This window comes from Artemia sp. Qi Xiang Cuo, chromosome 9 (genome assembly GCF_049724085.1).
Source record: "Artemia sp. Qi Xiang Cuo chromosome 9, ASM4972408v1, whole genome shotgun sequence".
NCBI classification, from domain to species: Eukaryota; Metazoa; Arthropoda; class Branchiopoda; order Anostraca; family Artemiidae; genus Artemia; species Artemia sp. Qi Xiang Cuo.
In genome coordinates this window covers 76,074,854-76,098,495 of record NC_142802.1, presented here as the reverse complement: position 1 = coordinate 76,098,495, position 23,642 = coordinate 76,074,854, and the positions used below count along the sequence as shown (strand labels likewise).

Below are 23,642 nucleotides of genomic sequence, written 5' to 3'. Positions count from 1 at the left end.
GTAGAACCTCAGAGTATCGACGTATACGAGAAAGAGTAACGGACCCAGGACTGAGCCCTGTGGAACTACACATTTTAAAGGATAGAAGATAGTTTCTTAAACCACATTGGCCTGACATTATATAAAGAAAGAAAAACGAGCAAAAATGGGGTTTTTTACAGGGCAAATGAAAGTACTGAAAAAAACACAACAAAGCGAATATTTCGAGAGGACAAACGCCTCTCTTCTTCAGCGCGAAACGAAATAATGTATCCATAAACAAACGTGGAAAGTCAATGTGAAAAGAACCAAAAAACCAAAGAAAAAACCAAAAACTTAAAAGATGAATAAAGTTCAATAAAAGCCAAAAAATAAAAGAATTAAAACTAAATACCTAACAACCATAAAAGCGAGTTATTCGCCAATATCCGCGATTTGCACGAAATCCAAAAAATTATGAACTGTCATCGACGGATACTAGCGAACATTTGAGAGAGAAAAGAAAACAATTCATTCACTCAAAAACAAAACGAACCAGGAATTAAATAAGTTGGAGAACTATGTCATCTGACTTCGGATTTTAATTAATGCATTTCTTGCAGACACCCTTTGAGACATAAGGGGTTGTTCACGTGTTTGATTATATGACTGGGAAAGTGGTTCCAGGCTTATTTCAGGGATTACTAAAATATCGGCTTCTCTTTTGAGAAAACCGAAATATAACTCGTTTATTCTTTCACATTGGCTTTCCGCGTTTGTTTTTGGATACAATAAAAATTTAAGAATAAACTTGATGAAACTTATATATTTAAAATCAGCATAAAAATCTGACTCTTTTGATGTATCTATTGGTATCAAAATTCTGTTTTTTAGAGTTTCGGTTACTATTGAGCCGGGTCGCTCCTTACAGTTCGTTACCACGAACTGTTTGATTAAGAAAATTCAGCTAAAGTAAAGCCTAATTAGGTTAAATTAAGGTTTTATGCTAAATCTTCTTTAACTTAAGATACGTACCTCTATTGCAACACCAAAGAGGTTTAAATCAGATAATGTGTAGCCAAGATTCATCTTTATCTCTTGATCATCCCAAGTGAACTTGTTGATTAATCTGGATCCCGGACCTTCAAGGTCTCGCTGGACAGAGACAGTCAGGTCGTGTGCTGAATTTGAAGTCGTTATTACACCGGTTCCAGAGAACTAAATAGAAAAAAATTAGTACTAACAACTGTAGCTAAGGGGGAAAACATACATGCATTCTAAATTAAAGTCTTCGGCGATACTTTAACACTTAATAACTAATTACATAGAGAAAGTAAGTCTAGAAATTTATTATTTTAAAGGAGTAAAAAATTATGAGGACAACTATTATGTTAACATGCTCCTATTCTTGCAAACACTCCTCAACTGAATAAAAACACGCATTTGCTAATCTACTTTTTGTATCTTCAATGTATCCACCATATTCACCAATAAAACTACCCAGATAAGTGTAGCTATCCATTTAATTGACTTCCTCGTTACTCGAAAAGACATTTTTCACCCTCATTTATTCATAGTCCTAAGCGGCAAAGTCTTCCTGAAATTAATTTTCAAATCTATTTTTGCACCCTGAATTCTTAAAATCTCCATAAATTCATTTATTTTAATAACATTTTTATCCAGGTAATACAAGTCATCTGCACATTCTACGAAACGTTTTAATTATTGATTAGTTCTTTATTTGACAACCAATTCCCAACATCATAAAATCAGGTTCAATTCAACGTGGTTCCCCTGTAAGACTCCATAGTCACTTAGGAACAAGGAAAAAAAACCCAAAAATGTTAAGAAAATACTAAATCTAGTCACCAACTTCAAAAATTCCCAACATCACTTTCTAAGCAGGGAGTATCCCATGTCACAAACTCAAACAAACATTTACCCAGACCAGAAACACTCAGAGACAACCGAGAGAAAAAAAATTGTATATTAGCTAGAAATTTTCTAATGTTCGAACGTAAAGAAACAATCTTTAGGTCTGCTTAGAGAACCTCTTGATACCTGTACTTCAATAAAGTCAGAGCAAGCCTTTAAGACTTCTGAGGAAATCAGAGAGCATGAGTTCCTGACATTTAAAGCAGAGTAATCTACATCAAACGACAGTCAGAGCAGCCTTTAAGACTTCTGAGGAAATCAGAGAGCATGTGTTCCTGACATTTAAAGCAGAGTAATCTACATCAAACGACTGGATGACTCTTGCAAAAAGGGCTGTCATTTTTCAACGAAGATCAGACTCAGTTCTACCAGCTGTGACAAGAGTTCTGTCATCAGCAAAAGCAATAAGTGCTTTCAGAAAATACAAACTCTCGTAAAAGTTAGCAGCAGGTGCTGGTTGACAAAGACGATAGAAATTCGTAAGTTTTAAATTTCAAACCGCGCCAATAAGGTCATTGACGTAAATTATACAGGGGATCGATCACCCTTAATGACAACTTCGCAAGAATAAAGATGGATTGTTTCCAAAACCTCATCAAGAGTCTGAAAGAAAGAGAGAACAGACCCACTAGGAGACCGGTATATATTTACAAAGCGTTTTAGCTTGGGCTTTAATATAACAAAATATTGATTTGAAATCCATTCTTTATTTCTTGACAGGTGACGCCTTACAGAGTACAGAAGAAACATCAGAAACAGTAACCCGGGAGGCCACTACGCGCTATTAGTTTAAATAATGAACACTTGGATGACACTTCCCCCTCCTCCTAAAACTACACTGTTCTTATCTTAGATATATATCTACAGTTTGAATTATTCTAATAAGCATGAACACACTAATCAATTTTTTTCAAAATTAAAATTATGCAAATACCTCTCTAATTACTACGCTTATTCCTATCCTCTTTCTTGTAGAACGGTCTAATAAAATTTTTCCTATAATCACTGGGTACCTTAAAAAAGGGAAATGAAAAAGATTCTTGGCGATATTCTAAGAATCTTTGACAAGACATTGACAATTTTTATATAATTGTAATAAGGGGATTGCCTTATTGTTGCGTTCACTGTTCGACATTTTCTAATCATGGCTTTCAATTAAAAATCTAAAGTTTGGGTTACCTAGCGAGTAAATCCATGAAAATAGCAGCAAAAGCCTTTGAATCTTTGGGTTTGTAAGATACCTCCTAATTTTCTCTTATTTTCACCTTACCGAGACTATCTTCTGCTTATAAATTTTTATTCGGGGTTTTAAATTTTTTGGAGCTTCAGATTTTCCCGCGTTTTTCTTTTCTTCATTTTCGTTTGCTAAGGAACTACGTTAATTGACTTTTGATTTTTTTTTTTTTTTTTAACAACGATTTATGGTTCGAAGATGCATATATGGCTCCTAATATACAGTTCCTTTCAGCTTATTAGCTACATGCAAATAAGTGAGATCGGTAATATAAGAATTTAAAACAGTTTTTTTTTCTTACAAAATGTGAAATAAGGAGGCAAAAAATTGAAATTTTCTCCGAACAAATAACACAAAAATTTGCATCTTAGGTGAGAAATTTTTAAGCACAAATTCAATTAATATCTCAAAGGGCACAGTGTGTAACTACCCAACTCTTTACAATACATGATTTTTAAAGCAACAGTCTGCGGAGTTTATTGTCATAAGTTTAGTTTTACCTTATTGAAGTTTCTTCTTTAGTCATTACATTTGTTTTTCCAAATGTTTGTTTTTTCGGCTCTTCAGGTTCTTAGCGTTGCTTGTTCTTTCCTTTTCTTCATTTTTCATTCATTTTTCCATCCTTAAAAGATGTAAGCCCGCTGATATTTGTCCAAGTAAATAGAAGCAAAGATTAAAAAAAAATCTTTCTCGATGGAAAACCCTTCCGGGCGAGGGATCATGCAAGCTTCGCTATTGTGCTTTACTACTATATTGTTACTAATTTTTAAATAAAACCTACCTTATGAAACGAAGAACCGTCTGTAAGTTCTACAAGCCCAGATGCTTCAATTCCGTTTTCTCCATAACTGAGATTCGCATTTCCAATGTAAACACCATTCTCCTCTAAACGGAGGGTAAGAAGAACATTGGTCTCCCTAAATCAGTAAACATTTACTTTAAGATGCTTGAACATTTGAATTTTTGGAACTTGGATAAGTTCATTCAATTTCTGAGTTATATCCGAATAAAATAAAGATGCCAAGACATAAAAGCGATGAGTTACACTTTTTATTAAGGCGGAGAGGAATAAACTAAAAAGTACCTAAATATGTTGACTTAGAATCCTGGAACCTTTATCAACAAAAAGAAGAAAGGGATGAAAAACTGAAGTAAACATCAAGAACATACAAAAATATAATATAAAAACATGAAAATGCTATTATAAAAAAAAACTCAAATTCGAAAAGCTGTTATCATCATTTTGCAACATTCTAAACAACCTAATTATGATGAGTTATACACCGTACACAATTCCAACCCAAAAAGAGCTATAACAACCTTCCGAAAGAAAATTTTGCATTTTTTGTTGCCTTGTGTGTTGCCTTGGGCATGGGAAGGGGTTGCAAAACATTCAGCTGGCAATCAGATTATCAAACCCGTGCCTAATATTGAGGGTTGTCTGGTCCCTATCCAAAAGATTGGTAAATGCAGGTACCGCAATTCAATATATACAAAGAATTCGCATAAAACCCCCAAACTAAATCGGGTTAAGGAATAACCAGTAGAGTTAACCAGTAGTAGGTTAAGGAAAAACAACTTACTTTTATTTACCAGATTGTCACATAGAAGACAACTTAAACTTAATCTCAACAGACGCTAAGTGTGGGCTCAACTAAAAACATGCAGACACAAAACAAGAAATCTCGGCTCTTTCGAGGGCCAGGGTGACGTGGACCGATCAGGTAAAAGGCCAATTAAATGGGTCAACTTTATCCATATTACCAACTCACTTGTTTTTAATATCTAGCTCTGGCATCGTGAACTTATTAATGCAAAGCCAAAATATTTTCAGAATGTGGCTCAAATTAATTTATAGACATGCGAGAGAAGGACATGAGATAAACCATTGGGACCAAAGTCTAATAAATTTGCGAACCGAAGTTGTAGGTCTTTATGAAATGGGCAATGTATGAAACCATATATTTGCCACCTAAATAGTTACCAGACAATGTAGAAAAGACTTTGCAATACACGAGCAGGTAACCAATAACAAACCTCTATATAACGTGACATACTAGTTATTATTGCAATGAATTATTTATATAATGGAGTATATATATATTTGTTGTACATACATTATATTATTAATTAATATACTACTACTACTACTACTAACAACTCACCGCAGCACCAAGCTACCTGAGGCCAGCACAGCTACGCACGCTCCTCCGCCATCCCAATCTATTCAAAGCCTCCCTTCTTACACCCGTCCACGAAGTTCCAATATCCTTTAAATCTTTCTTTATGAAATCCTCCCAACCCAGACGGGGACGACCTGCTTTCGTTTAGCCCTAGATGTTTGGCCGAAAAGAACAATCTTCGGCAATCTGTCATCCTTCATCCGCACAACATGCCCTAACCACCTCAACCTTTCTTTCATTATGGACCTAGAGAGCGGTATTGAACCATATTTTTCGTATAGCCTATTGTTTGAAATACGATCAGTCAGCTGGGTACCCAGAACAATCCTTTAGCCATTTCTCTGGAAAACATCTAGCAAATCTTCATCCGCTTTTCGGAGCGTCCATGCTTCAGAGCCATATTTGACCACTGTCATCACTGTAGCTTCTAACATTCTAATCTTGGTTTGTAGACTTATCTTCCTATTCTTCCAGACTTTTTTTAACTGTGAAAAAACACCCTGAGCCTTGGCTATTCTATTTTTAACATCTTCACTGCTCCCACCATCTTTACTAATAATACTACCAAGGTAAGTGAAGCTGCCCACCTGATCAATCAGGTGGTTGATCCCTGATTAATTATTATATTATTTATAATTAACTATAATTTTACACTAACGCTATATTATATTTTTATATTAATCAACATTGACTAGGGATAAATTCTTTTATCAGACAATAGAAGACAATGATAAAAATTCTGAATATTACGATCGCTGACGACATTTGACGGTCACTTTTTGAATATATCTATTTTAAGTGATATGTCTCTACAAAAATAAAATAAATAAAGATTATTATAAAATAAGACATATAAAACAATGAACATTCATAAAATTAAAATATATCAATAAAATGTATACAATGAATTTGTAAATCCATAAAATGAAATAAAAGTCTTTAAAACAGTGAGAATCTAATTTAATTCCTCGTGGGTTGTAAAGAAGGTTTATTCAATTTGGGTTGTTAAACTCGCTAAATTTAAAGGTTAATCGAAATGACTATAAAATACAGTTGGGAATAATTTATGATTATATACTCCAGGATAAACCGCGCCAAAAACGCTAAACTCCACTTGAAGTTACAAATTAACGTACTTAAAGACTTAAGACGTAATTCTACATCTCCGATTTTGATACCAAAATTCCATCTTGTTTTGCAGAACATTCCCCAAATTTTGGAGACTAATTAATGAATTAAAAAAAAAATTGAAAGTCAAAGCACTGTGTGAGCGTGATCGTGGAAGGGCCACGCATCCACGTTATGCCTTCAACGGTACTTAAAATCAAAGGGAAATGGAAAAACGGGTAAATTATTATTGAGAGAGTGTACTTTGAAAAAAAGAGCAAGAAATTTTTTTTTATACAAATACTAGTAAATGTCCAAATATTTCACTTTCAAATATGGAAGCCTTTGTCAAGAGGGGGGCGGGAATAAAAAAGCCAAGACTAAACTTTATTAAAACCTTGAAATTTACACCTAAAACCCAGTTTCCAAGTTCCAGACATTATCATTGCTTCATAAAAGCCTGACAGACATTGGGTTTAAAAATATACTATTTAACTAAAACTTAAGATGATTTAAACAATTTTAAAAATCAGTCAAACTACTATACGACTTATAGATAGTATTCGATCATGATTTAACCAAAAGCATCGTTAAGTCGGGGATTCAAACATAAAATGTTGATAACTGAGCTCCTATTGGCGGCTGAGAAGGGTATTTTTTTTTTTAGACAAGTTGGATTTTTGTTTTAACTATTTAAAGTTCTGTAATTTAGTTATAATTGATTCATATTTTTGGACTTTCGATTTTCCCTTTTTTTGTTGTTTTTATTAATTTTTCTTATGTGAATTTTGGACCATGGAACAATAAAGATACTAAATTATATAAAAAAAACGTACCATTGTTGGGTGGAACCTATTGCCTTGTGTTAACTAGGCGGGCAACTCTACTGCTGGTCTGGGACGGCCTACCAAAATATCTGATATGAAAATACGCTTCTGACATAACTTTGCCTTAGACTCTATATGTTTACATAGTTTTGTCTTTGTCAGTATAGACCTGTTTATTAAACTTCTCGTAAATCACTATTATTATTCTCACTTATTGAATTAATTACTCTTGTCTTTGTAGTTATTTTATATTTTATACACCAAGTTGCAGTTAGAAAGTATGGCACAAAAATAAGAAATCTAATTAAAAATTTTGTTAATCAAATGTATCATACTCTTAAACGAAATAAAAATGATCATCACCAAAAAAAGTAAGGTTCTTCATTAATAATTATGCTAAAAATCATAGCATCATTAAAAAGGGTACTATTTATAGGTGCCTCTGGTAATTTTATTTCTTGCTTTACGTAGATAAAAAAAAAATTAATACCGAGTTAAGAATAAAAAACTTCTAGCTTCCCAAATCTAGGTAAACATTTTAATTAACTTTTATTTTTAAAAGTTATAGTTTAAAGTTTAAAAGTAAATTTTAGGTTTCTTGTTCAGTAAAGAATTTCAAAAAGCTATAAATCCCGTTTAAATATAATAACATAAAATAAATGCTTATTATCGATTAAAAAAAATTACCAATGTCCATCATTAATAATGATACCAGAAATCGTAGTATCGTTGACAAAAAAGCTAGTAGTTATGGGCATCTCAGGTAATTTTATTCCTAGCTTTACAGAGACAGACCAAGGGTCATCTGCTTTAGCATCTTCTTCTCCTTCCTCAGCCGGTTCATCCGATTGAAACTCCCCCCAATCTCCATAATAATCTTCGTTAGAGTTTGTTGAACCACCAGTGCTTTTATATTCCAGGTTCCAGGGAACCTTTCTATACCCCTTAATTGACGATGTATACTGGCCGGTAACAGAAATTACATCCGAAACAGTGTATTCAGACGTCATCTTGTAAAAGTTAGTCTTCTTTGAAGATAGATCTTCAACGCGTAGTTCCATATATGTTTGCTGGTCATCAAACTAGAACGAACAAAAGAGAACTACTAATATTGAAAAATAAACAATTAGGTAAACAAACAAATCTTGAACGCAGTCGCATTTTGGACGCTAGTAAAGACCTCGTTATACGAGTGACTCATCGTGAAAAGTCTTAAGATTGGGGGGGGGGCTAAACAGCTTTTAAGGAATAATTGTTAAAAATGGTTTGACCACAATTTGACCAATTACATGACTTATGGCAGTTAAGTCTTAAAAAATTTTTTTTATCTGTATTAAGATAGAAGACAGGTTCCTTTATTTTCATCAATTTACAAAGCAAAACAAATCAATTAATAGCAACAACTAGAAGGCCAAATGAGTTATGCACAGTGGCTTAATTAATTAACTAAGTCACATAATCAACAACACAAAAATAAAGATAATAAAAAGAAGAAGTAAAAAACTGAAGTATGATCTTCACAAGGAGCCTGGTCTCACCCTGCATCTCGACTAAATATATACTTTTTGACTTGTGATTTAAATGAAGAATCTGACTCAAAGCTCCCAATGTTGCCTAGGAGGCTATTCCGGAGGTTTAAAAATTATGTGACGATAAACATGGGCTGACCTCTCGGGATTTCTTTTCTCAGATACCAGCTTATCTGAATCCGTAGTATGGTAACAATGGTAATCAGCATTTTTTAAAAAATATACATACCAAGTAAAAAAAAATGCAACATCATTCAAATATTCACAAACAAGTGTTAACAACTCTTAATCCCGTAACTGACCGACATTGAAAACTTTAAAATGAAAATAACAAGCAAGTGTATCATTATGATTGGTACAATTTCCTTAGACACGAACTGTTTTATTCTGAATATTCAGGATTCGCCTATAATTTATAACTATCAAAAGGATGACGTCCATTTTATCGCAAAACAACTGCTCATTTTATTAATTGTTTTACTTTCCTAAAATTCCTTGTTACGATCCCCGAAGGCCTATTGGCTGACCTAGAGGCCCTCTCAAGCATATATTATGAAATGATTGACATAACAAAGATCAAGTACAGAATCTTAATATATTTAAAATTAACAACCACCTCGTAATTCATAAGACTTTGTCCTCAAGAGCACCCTCTAGGTGAAAAGCGAGATGGAATATTATCATCTGTAATTAATTATTTTTCCCTAAATTAAATTCCGCTTCAGTTTTTCCGATTATGATGAAATGTATTGAGGTAAGTGTTAGACCCACAGTTTTACCATGTCCATTTAACTCGATGTTTGTTGCTGCTTTCATTATTCTCTAAATCATTGCACTGCAAACCGCAGCGGCTCTCCCAGAAGTTTCAAAGTGATGCCAACTTTTTACTCTTCACATCCCCCTCCCTTTAGGGACAAATTGTACTCTTGGGGGGGGGGGGCGGGGAGCTACTGTTTTATTTATAAAAACCTCTTTCCAGCTTTAATGATGTCATTAAGTTTTCTTATCAACCAGTTTCAAATGATGACCTTTTGGATTTTGAATCCTGGATTACAAATGAAAACTAGGTAGCTCTCATTGAAACCAATAAAACCAATGGAAAAGCCTCCAATTTTCAAAACCGGATTAAAACTAAATACATGAATTTCGTATCGCAAAAAAGTAAAAACTTGTCCTAATAACAAAACACACTACCAGTCAACAGAAAAAATTAATTAGAATTAAGATGATTCAGCCTAAGCAAGGTAAAATGTCTGAAACTAACTCACCCTGCCGACATCTAAAAAAAGAAATACGAAATAAATAAAAACTAGGTAGCTCTCATTGAGACCAATGAAACCAATAAAAAAGGCTCGAATTTTCAAAACCAGATTAAAACCAAATACATGAACTTCGTCTCGCAAAAAAGAAAAGCTAGTCCTGATAACAAAACACACTACCAGGCAACAGAAAAAATTAATTAGAATTAAGATGATTCAGTCTAAGCAAAGTAAAATGTCTGAAGCTAACTCACTCTGCAAACATTTAAAAAAACAAATACGAAAATCTGCGTCTTCGTATTACAAATATAAAGTTAATTGTCTGTTTCTTACTAAACCAAAACAATTAACTAATAACAAAACAATAGAATAAAAAATATTTAAAATATTTACGGGAAAAAATTAACAATATTTATCTAGGGGCTTTACATACAGCTAAATATTTGAACACAATTCGTTCTTCCATAGTAGAGATCCTCCCTTTCCTCTTTCTAGACACTCTATTACTTAACTTCTCTCAATTTCAACGGCATTTTCACCCTTGGACGTGGAGAAAAAATTAATAACATAAAAAAAATGTGCAGCACTTGTCCAGAGGTATTCCGATAGAATTCATTAAAACCTTTGCCCACAATCTTTTAAAGCATTTGTACTTAATTTTTTATGAAATTAACCGTACTGGTAAGTTCACAAATTTTTGGGAATTAGGTTTTACTACTCCTGTGAAAAAGAAAGGTGACAAGCAAAATTTTGACAGTGTCCGGGCCATTACACTTACTTCAATTATTATGCGAAAGCTTTTTAACTGAAAGATTGTGATAATCTCAAATGTCGACCATAGGCGATTTAGAGCTTTATACACTACATTCACTAACTACTATCTTTTTCACCTTATGGACACTATGAGCAACAAATTAAAAAAGCCCCCTACCTCCCTAAATATTACAGCAGTGGATTTACGAAAAGGCTATTGATTTAATTAACAACAATACACTGGTAAGAAAACTCTTAAATTAATTCCAAATTAATCCCTCTTTAATTAGAATACATTGTGCCTTTCCTTTCAGTAGAACACAAGTAGTTAGATACCTAACTGTGAATTTTGATCCTCTCTCAATTTACAATAATGTACCCAAGGGGACCCTGTTAGGGCTAATTTTATCCCTCGCAACCTTGGAGTCGATTTTTCGGATAGACGGAAATTTGTCGGCGATCTAACTGTCTTAAAGATATGTTGCAAGAAGTTGAAAAGCAGCCCAATGGATATCCTGGGGCAGATGTCAGATATGATGTTATTGGTGATATGATAGTCAATCCCTTAAAGTCAATAATTTTAACAATTAATTTTCTTGAGACCTGTCTTTCTTCCCGTTACCCTATTTCCTCTAAAATTTCGGTTAGTATTATAAAATTACTGGGTGTTACCATCGGCAATTTTAGACAGGATTTCCATATTAATGACATTTTTGCAGTACGCAAATACCACATTCCCCCTCATGAACTCCTTTAATTATAATTCAAATCTGGAATATCGGACTATTTGGAAATTTATCCTTTCATTTGTACACCCAATTCTTGAGTACGCCTGTCATGTTTGGGATCCTGATATCTCCACGGATTTGTGGGATGAAATGGAGGCAGTCCAAAAAACGTGCTTAAAGAATTAACTTTAATGAGCGTAAAATTGTCTATATCTCTCCTGTTTGCAGAACCAACGAACAAAAATTATCTTGTGTTTTGTCAATAGTATCCTAATAACTTCTAAACAAATTCACTTTTTTCTAGTGTTTTCACTCTCTTAAACCTCACGCCCCTCATTCTGCTTCGACAAAAATCACCACTTTTTCCCTAATCCGATTTTCAACGCAAAAAAGAAAATTTTACCCCTATATACTTGATATGTTAAGTAAGTGAAAATCTTCCGCCTCTTTCCTTACCCCTGCTTTTCACCACTTATTATGTTAAGTTTATTTTACTAATTTTCGATATTCTGCTTGTATAGTCTATTACTTTACTAGATTCTTTTGCAACTTTGTCCCTTTTATTTGTAAACGATCCCAATAGTTTTTCTCTTCCTTGTTATTTTTATAGCATTTCACAAATTCTTCCCTTCTTTGTGTTTTTATTAACTGCTTTAATTTCTCGTAAATTCTACTATTTTAATATGTTTTGAATTTTATGACATGTTGACTTGTGTTGACTTTTTACCCAATCTTATTACATTTTTTTTTTTTTTTGCTGTGTTCAATTTTATGTTTGACTCTGAAACGCGAATTTCGCCCATCAGGGTTTGTTATGTTCATTTTTGGGGAAATGGATCTTATCTTAACTAATTTTCTGTAGATAACAGTTGAAGCTCTTAGTAGTTTAATAATTTCTAATTTGCATCTACTATTTATGGAAGCGTACTTATATAAGGGTTATTACCAAATACTTTTTTTGTGGATTGGATATCCGTAAATGGGCTATCTATACAAATTGATATTGTCGCCACTGAGCCTGTTTGCATCATGTCATTCCGGTAACATATTTTTTTGGGTTTATGACTACTTTGACTAAAACGGTTATTTTGAAGTTTTGACCTGATGGCATGTGGGGCCACAGAGACACAAATGGCTGTTGGGGGTCTTTGATTTCCAGGGCAGTAGATACTGGGATTTGCGGTCTAATGAGTCTTACTCCAATTTTTTTACAATAACTCTTTCTATATGATGAAGAGACGACAAAAATATAAATAAAACATGGGAGACACATTGCTCTCAAATGAGTTTACATCATTACATATACTATAAGAAAGCGGTCCTCACATCTACGTCAATACTTTAAAGACAACAATCCTTTAAAGTCAATCCTTCAAAGTCAAAAATTTTAACAATTAATTTCCTTGAGACTAGCCCAATTTCCCCTGAAATGACATTTCTTTTTCTAGTTCAATTTCCCCTGAAACTTCGGTTGGCATTATGAAATTAATGGCTGTTACCATCTGAAATTTTAAACGGGATTTCCATATTAATAATATTTTACAACACGCAAATTCCACATTCTCCCTTTTGAAATCCTTAAAAAAAATGAATCTGCTATATGGCACTATTTGACTACATTCTAATGTAGTATATACTCTAGGGTAGGCCGTGCGCTGGGTTGAGAATTCTTTAACCAAGGGGCATGGGTTCAATCCCTGGCGTGGCCAGCTATTTGTTTTGGGACGAGGGTCAGTGGTGTGACTCTTTAAGCTCAGCCAGAGTCAACCCAGCTCTAAATGGGTACCTAGAGAAGTCTGGGGAAGGTAGGCAGGAAGGGTGTACGAGAGCATAGGATGGCCAGCCCCCAGCTCTCCATTGCACTTCCTGGCTGAAGGTCCACGAAACGGAGATCAGCACTGCCGGTTTGGATCTTAAGGGTCTAGTGCCGTCATACTTACTTACTTACTTTTTACTTAGTAGATACTAGAAATTGTGGTCAAATGAGTCTTTCTCCAATTTTCCACTCTTTCTATATAATGAGGAAAAAACTAAAATATAAATAAAACATGGGAGACACAATGCTCTCAAATAAGTTCATATTATTACATATACTATAAAAAAGCAGTACTCACATCTACGTGCATCTTTAGTCAATCATTTATAGACAACAATCCTTTAAGTCAATCCTTTAAAGACAAAAACTTTAACAATTAATTTCCTTGAGACCCCTCATTCTTTCCCCAGCCCAATTTCCCCTGAAATTTTGGTAGTATTATGAAATTAATGGGTGTTACTATCTTGTAATTTTAAACGAGATTCCTAATATTAGTAACATTTTACAACACGCAAATTCCACATTCTCCCTCTTGAAATCCTTGAGCAAAAAAAAAAAAATTAAATCTGCTATATCGCACTATTTGAATAAATTCTAGGGCAGGAGATACTAGAATTTGCGCTCGAATGAGTATTACCCCAATTTTCTACAGTCACTCTTTCTGAATCATTCATAAAAAAAAACTTTTTGCACAAAATAAGTTTTTTTTTTTTTTTTAAATTAAAGAACTCCATTAAACCAAAAGTAAACAAAAATAGAATCAAATAATTTAACAAGCATACAACCACCACAAATCAGTCAAACAGTTCGTGGTAACGAAACGGTAAGTAAGGAGCGACTCGGCTCAATAGTAACCAAAACTCTAAAAAATGGAATGCCAGTAGATGCATAAAAAGAATCAGATTTTTATGCTGATTTCAAATTTTAAATATTTAAGTTTCATCAAGTTTAATCTTACCCATCAAAAGTTACAAGCCTGAAAAAATTTGCCTTATTTTCGAAAAAGGGGAAATTCCCCCTAAAAATGATAGAATCTTAATGAAAATCAAACTATCATATTCAGTGCATCAGACATTTTGTTCAGCACAATCGAAAACATAATAAATATGTCTTTGAGGATGACTTAATACCCCACAGTCCGCGGGGGAAGGGCTGCAAGTTATGAACTTTGCCCATTGTTTACATATAGTATTTGTTAATTGGAAATATGCAGATATTTTCAGGAGAGATTTTTTCTGGTGGGGAGGGGGGTCGGAGGAGGGGGATACATGGGAGGATCTTTCCATGAAGGATATTTTCATGGGGGAAATGACATTTCTATGAGGGGGGGGGGCGTCGAATTTCCCAGCATTATTTAAAAAACGATCAGAAATTAAATAAAAAACAAGTTTTTTCAAATGAAATTAAGGAGCAACATTAAAACTTAAAGCGAACAGAAATAATTACGTTTATGTGGGGTTCTCCCCCTAGTCAGTACCTCGCTCTTTACGCTAAAGTTTGTCTAGTACTTTTAAAATAGCTAACTATTCTAATTAAACGGTCTGTGTGATTCAGAGGTCATTCTTAAAGAATTGGAACAAAATTCGAACTTTAGCGTACAGAGCGAGGTATTGACTTGGGGGAGAACCTCTCATTTGCGTAATAAAAGATACGAATATAGAAGTTCGTTACGTAAGTTATTTCGTATGTTACGTCAAATCAAAATTTCGAGAAAGCCATTTAGCCAAAAAAAAGTAAAATCAATACGCAAATTTCATTTTAATTATTCAGGTACGGTGAGCCAAAATTCAAGCCGCATTAATTCAAAAGCGATCAGAAATTAAATAAAAAAAACAAGTTTTTTTAACTGAAAGTAAGGAGAGACATAAAAATTAAAATGAACAGAAATTAATCCGTATATGAAAATGGCCGTCCCCTCCTCAACGCCTTGCTCTTTACGCTAAAGTTTTTTATTGTTTTAAAAAATAGTGTTGTGAGAAAGAGTCAAACTTTAGCGTAAAGAGCAAGGTCTTGAGGAGGGGACAGCCCCTTTCATATACCTAATGATTTCTGTTCGTTTTAAGTTTTAATGTCGCTCCTTACTCTAAGGTTATAAAAAATTTTTTTATTTAATACTCATAAATAAATGAAACCCAAAACAAACAGAAATTAAAATAAGTCAAACTCAAAACGAGCAGAAATTAATCTGAGTAGGGTTCTAAACCGTATGCTTCCTAAAGGCCAGAATATAATTTGCACTTTACTCAAAAAATTTAAACGAATTTACAGAAAAAAAATGTGCATTGTCAGTATAAAACACAAATGCTGATATTCATTCCTTAAAATCTTAATTAATTTTTGATTTCTTAAAGTTATAAAAGTGAAAAAATTTAAAAGAATTTTTTTTCAGTAAAGTACAAATTACATTCTGGCTTTTAGAAACCATAGGCTTTACCCTACTCATGTTAATTTCTGCTCGTTTTGAGTTTGACTTATTTTAATTTCTGTTTATTTGGGTTTCATCTATTTATTGATACTGATTTGTGGTAGTTGTATGCTTGGTAAATTATTTGATTCTATTTTGTTCATTATTGGTTTAATGGAGTTCTATACTTAAAAAAAAAAAACTTATTTTGTGCTAAAAGGTTTTTTAATTAATTTCTGTTCGTTTTATAATGACATAGTCTTTTTCAGCGAGAAAGACGGGGCCTCTTCTAACGTTAAACAACCATCCCTTGACAAAAAATTGAAAGGGCAATAGCCCTTTCAATTTCCAATCGAATGAGCCCTTTTTGAAATTTTTACGAATACGCTTTCAATAAAAACATTATATTCCACCAGGGCATAACTTACAACCTTAGCTCTGAGGGCTGCGGGGGGATTGTCATCCTCAAAGACCTAATTTACAGAACTTTCAAATACGTTAAACAAAATAGCTATCTCAAAATTTTGATTGAATGTGTTCGAGAAAATGGTGGGCATGAGAGGGGGGTTAGTTACCCTCCAATCACTTTCGACTATTAAAAAGGGCACTAGCTCTTTCAATTTCTAATTGAATGATCCACTTTTCAAATTTCTACGACAACGCTATCTATACAAACCTTAGATGCTCCCAGGGCATAACTTACAGCCTTTGCCCTGGGAGCTCTGTAGGGTTTGTCATCTTCAAATACAGTATTTACAGAACTTTCAACTAGATTGAACAAAATGGCTATCTCAAAACTTCGATTGGATGTGTTTGGGGAAATGGTGGGTGTGAGACGAGGATTAGTTGCCCTTCCATAACTTTCGCCTATTAATAAGGGCACTAGCCCTTTCAATTTCCAATCGAACGAGCCCTTTTTGAAGTTTCAACAGCATCGCTTGACTTAAAAACCTTATATGCTCCCAGGGCATAGCTTAAAACCCTTTCCCTGTGGGCTGTGGAGGGGGGAGGGGGTTGTCATCCTCCAAGACATAATTTCCAGAACTGTCAACTAGGTTGAAAAAATGACATTCTCAAAATTTTTATCGTATGTGTTGGGGAAATGGTGAGCGTGAGAGGGGAGTAGTTGCCCTCCAATTTTTCAACAATTTAGTGCCAAAAAAGGGCACTAACCATTTCAATTTCAAATCGAATGAGCCCTTTTTGAAGTTTCTACGACAAAGCTTTCTATAAAACCTTATATGCCCCCAGGGCATAACTTACAACCATTGCCCTAAGGACTGTGGGGTTGTCATCCTCAAAGACCTAATTTCCAAGATGTTCCACTACGTTGAACAAAATGGCTATCTAAAAATTTTGATTGGATGTGTTTAGGGAAAAGGTGGGCGTGAGAGGGGGTTTAGTTGCCCTCCAATAATTTTCGACTATTAAAAAGGCACTAGCCCTTTGAATTTCCAATTGAATGAGCCCCTTTTCAAGTTTCTACGACAAAGCTTTCAATAAAAACCTCATATGCCCCCAGGGCATAATTTGTAATCCTTGCCCTGAAGACTGTGGGGGGAGTGTCCTGCTCAAAGGCATAACTTCAAAGGCAACTTTCAGCTGCGTTGAACATAATGGCTATCTCAAAATTTTGATTGGATGTGTTTGGGGAAAAGGTGGGCTTGGAAGGGGTGTGAGTTGCCTTCCAATCACTTTCGACTATTAAAAAGGGCAATAACCATTTCAATTGCCAATCAGATGGTCCCCTTTTGAAGTTTCTACGACAATACTTTCTATAAAAACAGTAGAATGGCCTTATTGACTCGTGACAGGACCACGTGGTTTATGGTCCATATATGGGCATAGAGTCATTAGGGAGAACACGTGGTTGATGGTGTCAATGACCTCTTTTTCCAAGGTCGATTTATTTGATGTTTCTATGTGTAATAGCTCCGGGACGAAGGTTGCACATGCGCAATGAATTCTAACAGGAACAATGTTATTGATCTAGGACTCGAGGGGGAAGTGAATTTCCGAGAAATTGATTGCGTAATCAAAGTGGGTCAACAACAACAACAACGACCTTGACATTCGCTGAGAGCGTGCACTTACAACAACAAAAACCCGGAATTTGGAACACCTGTGCTGTCGACCTCAATTCACCTATCGTGAATCAATAATTCCCCTTAGAAACAACAAATTAATTTCCATTTCTTGACAGATCAATCAATCAATGACATCATCTGTCAGACTTTAAAAATTTCCACCTAGAAACATTTCTCCAGGAATAGATCCAAGTCATTAATGTCTTCGCCTCGGGAACAGTTCTACTGGTCGAACTCCAAAAGATATTAATAACCAAAGGCCATGGAAACAATGAGGCAAGAAACATCTTAGCGATGAATTGTTTTAGCGCGCGAAATGGTTTCATATTAATTTGAAATGCGTTAGCGCAGAGATGCCAATAACAAAGGAACACGCTGAATTTACGTTTAGGGATTATTTGGGCGAAACCGTTTTAGACAGGTTATGGAACTATTTCGGCGAAACAGATAGAGACATTTTAAAAAAGATTTTTGAAGAGATTTTAGAAGAGAATTTGAGTGTGGTCGTTATAATACACAAGCTTCATTTGAACAGTGTTGTGAGGTCCTCTAACCCAAGCTCCCAAAGGGCCACCGGCGCCCCCAAAGGCCCACCCACACCCCCAAATGCCATCCCCGGGCCCCCCAAAGGCCCATCGAGCTCCCAAAGAGCCCCAGCCCCCCAAACGCCCTCCTCAGACCCTCAAAGGCCCTCCCCTGGTCCTCAAAGGGCCCCCGGACCCCCAAAGGGCACCCCCGGGCCCCCCAAAGGCCCATCGAGCTCCCAAAGGCCCTCCCTGTGCCCCAAAGGCCCTCCCTGTGCCCCAAAGGCCCTTCCCCGGCCCCCTCCTCCTCCTCCCCCACCTCCTCCTCCTCCTCCTCCTCCTCCTCCTCCTCCCACCTCCTCCCTCCTCCTCCTCCCCCTCCCCTCCCCCTCCCGTTCCCTCCCCATTTTTTATACTTTTTTGTGCATTGAGACACAGAACGACCCCCTCCCCCCGGCCCCTCCCCCTCCAAAGGTCTGATTTTTTCAAAGTTCATTTTGAATTTCTTTCATTGAAATGCAAGAGTTGGAATATTTCAGTAGTGTTTGGTTGTGGTTTAACTTGTCACAGTTACATTTTCTTGATTTTTCAAAGTTCATTTTGAATTTCTTTCGTTGAAATGCAAGAGTTGGAATATTTCAGTAGTGTGATGGTGTAGTTTAACTTGTCAAAGTTACATTACCTTAATTTTTCAAAGTTCATTTTGAATTTCTTTCGTTGAAATGCAAGAGTTGGAATATTTCACTAGTGTTTGGTTGTGGTTTACCTTGTCATAGCTACATTCACTTAATTTTTCATAGTTCATTCTGAATTTCTTTCGTTGAAATGCAAGAGTTGGAATATTTCAGTAGTGTTTGATTGAGGTTTACCTTGTCACAGTTACATTTTCTTGATTTTTCAAAGTTCATTTTGAATTTCTTTCATTGAAATGCAAGAGTTGGAATATTTCAGTAGTGTTTGGTTGTGGGTTACCTTGTCACAGTTACATTTTCGTGATTTTTCAAAGTTCATTTTGAATTTCTTTCGTTGAAATACAAGAGTTGGAATATTTAAGTAGTGTGTTATTGTAGTTTACCATGTCACAGTTACATTCACTTAATTTTTCAAAGTTAATTTTGAATTTCTTTCGTTGAAATGCAAGAGTTGGAATATTTCACTAGTGTTTGGTTGTGGTTTACCATGTCACAGTTACATTTTCTTGATTTTTCAAAGTTCATTTTGAATTTCTTTCGTTGAAATGCAAGAGTTGGAATATTTCAGTAGTGTTTGGTTGTGGTTTACCTTGTCACAGTTATATATTCTTGATTTTTCAAAGTTCATTTTGAATTTCTTTCGTTGAAATGCAAGAGTTGGAATATTTCAGTAGTGTTAGGTCGTGGTTTACCTTGTCACAGTTACATTTTCTCGATTTTTCAAAGTTCAGTTTGAATTTCTTTCGTTGAAATGCAAGAGTTGGAATATTTCAGTAGTGTGTTATTGTAGTTTACCCTGTCACAGTTACATTCCCTTAATTTTTCAAAGTTCATTTTGAATTTCTTTCGTTGAAATGCAAGAGTTGGAATATTTCAGTAGTGTTTGGTTGTGGTTTACCTTGTCACAGTTACATTTTCATGATTCTTCAAAGTTCATTTTGAATTTCTTTCATTGAAATGTAAGAGTTGGAATATTTCAGTAGTGTTTGGTTGTGGTTTACCTTGTAACTGTTACATTTTCTTGATTTTTCAAATTTCATTCAGAATTTATTTCGTTGAAATGCATGAGTTGGAATATTTCAGTAGTGTTTGGTTGTGGTTTACCTTGTCAAAGTTACATTTTCATGATTCTTCAAAGTTCATTTTGAATTTCATTCATTGAAATGAAAGAGTTGAAATATTTCAGTAGTGTCTTGTCGTGGTTTACCTTGTCATAGCTACATTTTCTTGATTTTACAAATTCATTTTGAATTTCTTTCGTCGAAATGCAAGAGTTGGAATATTTCAGTAGTGTTTGGTTGTGGTTTACCTTGTCAAAGTTACATTTTCTTGATTGTTCAAAGTTCATTTTGAATTTCTTTCGTTGTAATGCAAGAGTTGGAATATTTCAGTAGTGTTTGGTTGTGGTTTACCTTTGTCAGAGTTACATTTTATTTAATTTCCTATGATCATTTTGTTGGTCTGTCTTTTTATATTAAGTTTTTGTTTAATTCATTTGAGTTTGGGTATGTTTTACACTTTAAAAGTTACATTCTATTGATTCTTCAAATTTCATTTTGAATTACTAAAGTTTAAGATCAGTATTTGTAAAAATTCAGTATTTTTTGTTTGTGTTTTACCTTTTCACAAATACAATTTCTTGATTTTCAAAGTTCATTTTGAATTTATTTCGTTGAAATGCAAGAGTTGGAATATTTCAGAAGTGTTTGGTCGTGGCTTATCGTGACAATGTGTAATATTCATGATTGTACTTGTCTCATTTTGGTTTTCTTATATTGATAAGCTTTAGTTGTTCGATTTCTATAAGTTATTCTCATAGACTCAAGTTTAACAGCAGCATTTTTTTGACTTTTCGGTTTGAATTTGGAATAACGTTAATATTTTTACAAGTTTTTAACTCATTCATACTCTGGCTATCATGGTTTTAAATGTCACAGTTACATTTTCTTGATTTTTAAAAGTTCATTTTGAATTTCTTTCGTTGAAATGCAAGAGTTGGAATATTTCAGTAGTGTTTGGGTGTGGTTTACCTTGTCACAGTTACATTTTCATGATTTTTCAAAGTTCATTTTGAATTTCATTCGTTGAAATGCAAGAGTTAGAATATTTCAGTAGTGTTTGGTTGTGGTTTACCTTGTCAGAGTTACATTTTCTTGATTTTTCATAGTTCATTTTGAATTTCATTCGTTGAAATGCAATAGTTGGAATATTTCAATAGTGTTTGATTGTTGTTTACCTTGTCACAGTTACATTTTCCTGTTTTTTCAAAGTTCATTTTGAATTTCTTTCGTTGAAATGCAAGGGTTGGAATATTTTAGTAGTGTTTGGTTGTGGTTTACCTTGTCACAGTTACATTTTCTTGATTTTTCAAAGTTCATTTTGAATTTCTTTCATTGAAATGCAAGAGTTGGAATATTTCAGTAGTGCTTGGTTGTGGTTTACCTTGTCACAGTTACATTTTCTAGATTTTTCAAAGTTCACTTTGAATTTCTTTCGTTGAAATGCGAGTGTTGGAATATTTCAGTAGTGTTTGGTTGTAGTTTACATTGTAAAAGTTACATTTTCTTTATTTTTAAAATTTAATTTGAATGCCTTTCATTGATATTCACGAGTTGGAATATCTAAGAAGTGGTTTGGTGATTTTTAATGTTTCACAGTTACAGTTTTATTATTTTTCTTTGTTCATTTTATATTATTTCGTTTAAATTAAATAGCTTGTCTTTTTAATTATGGTTTTTTTTATTTTTTCATCGTATTTGTTTCATTTTCTTAATTTTTCTAAGTTCATTTTGAATTTACTACGTTGAAATGCAAGAGTTGGAATATTTCAGTAGTGTTTGGTTGAGGGTTACCTTGTCACAGTTACATTTTCTTGATTTTTCAAAGTTCATTTTTTGAATTTCTTACGTTGAAATGCAAGAGTTGGAATATTTCAGTAGTGTTTGGTTGTGGTTTACCTTGTCACAGTTACATTTCTTGATTTTTAAAATTTAATTTTGAATTTGTTAATTTGAAATGAAAGATTTGTAATATTTCAGTAGTGGTTGGCAGTGGTTTACCTTATTGAAATTACGTTTTCTTGATTTTTCAAAGTTAATTTGAATTTATTTAATTGAAAAGCAAGAGTTTGTATATTTAAGTAGTGTTTTGTTATAATTTACCTTGTCACAGTTACATTTTCTTGATTTTTTCAATGTTCATCTTGAATTTATTTCTTTGAAATTAAAGAGTTGGAATATTTCAGTAGTGTTTGGTTGTTGTTTACCTTGTCAGATTTACATTTTATTGATTTTTCAAAGTTCATTTTGAATTTATTTTGATTAAAAGCAAGAGTTGGAATATTTCAGTAGTGTTTTTTATTTTTGGAGAGTGTCACAGTGCAATGTTATTTATTGTTATAAGTTCTTTTTTAATTTAATTCTATTACATAGAAGTGTATGAAGATTTAAGCATTTTTTTTTTGTGGTTTAAATTGTAAGAGTTACATTATCTTGATTATTAAAAGTTCATTTTGAATTTCTTTTATTGAAATGGAAGAGTTGGAATATTTCAGTAGTGTTTGGTTGTGGTTTACCTTGTCACAACTACATTTTCTTGATTTTTCAAAGTTCATTTGAATTTCTTTCGTTTAAATGCAAGAGTGGGAATATTTCAGTAGTGTTTGGTTGTGGTTTACCTTGTCACAGTTACATTTTCTTGATTTTTCAAAGTTCATTTTGAATTTCTTTCATTGAAATGAAAGAGTTGTAATATTTCAGAATGTTTGGTAGTGCTTTAAATTTTCACAATTACATCTTCTGCATTTTTCAAAGTTCATTTTAAATTTCTTTAATTCAAATGCAAGAGTTGGAATATTTCAGCAGTGTTTGGTTATGGTTTACCTTTTCACAGTTACATTTTCTAGATTTTTCAAAGCTCATTTTGTATTTCTTTCGTTGAAATGGAATTGTTGGAATATTTCAGTAGTGTTTGGTTATCTTTTACCATGTCACAGGTACATTTTCTTGATTTTTCAAATTTCATTTTGAATTTCTTTTATTGAAATGCAAGAGTTGGACTATTTCAGTGGTGTCATGTTTTGGTGTAACTTGTCACAGTTATATTTTCTTGATTTTTCAAATCTCATTTTGAATTTCTTTCCTTGAATAGTAGGAGTTGGACAATTTCACCAGTGTATGGTCGTGGTATACCTTAACAAAGATGCATTTTCTTGGTTTTTAAATGTTCATTTTGAATTTCTTTCGTTGAAATGCAAGAGTTGGAATATTTCAGTAGTGTTTGGTTGTGGTTTACCTTGTCACAGTTACATTTTCTTGATTTTTCAAAGTTCATTTTGAATTTCTTTCGTTGAAATGCAAGAGTTGGAATATTTCAGTAGTGTTTGGTTGTGGTTTACCTTGTCACAGTTACATTTTCTTGATTTTTCAAAGTTCATTTTGAATTTCTTTCGTTGAAATGCAAGAGTTGGAATATTTCAGTAGTGTTTGGTTGTGGTTTACCTTGTCACAGTTACATTTTCTTGATTTTTCAAAGTTCATTTTGAATTTCTTTCGTTGAAATGCAAGAGTTGGAATATTTCAGTAGTGTTTGGTTGTGGTTTACCTTG

At 33.8% G+C, this 23,642-nt stretch overlaps 1 protein-coding gene across 1 annotated transcript in view; it reads right to left on the bottom strand.

Annotated features, from left to right (window-relative positions):
• The window catches only part of LOC148949030 (uncharacterized), a 387,072-nt gene that overhangs the window by 212,724 nt on the left and 150,706 nt on the right, over positions 1-23,642 (bottom strand). The window contains exons 30-32 of the mRNA XM_089095093.1: positions 7,932-8,326; positions 3,909-4,044; positions 994-1,176 (exon numbers count right to left, since the gene is read on the bottom strand). Coding sequence (XP_088951219.1) covers positions 994-1,176; positions 3,909-4,044; positions 7,932-8,326 — 714 coding nt within the window. The remainder of the gene's footprint in view (positions 1-993; positions 1,177-3,908; positions 4,045-7,931; positions 8,327-23,642) is intronic.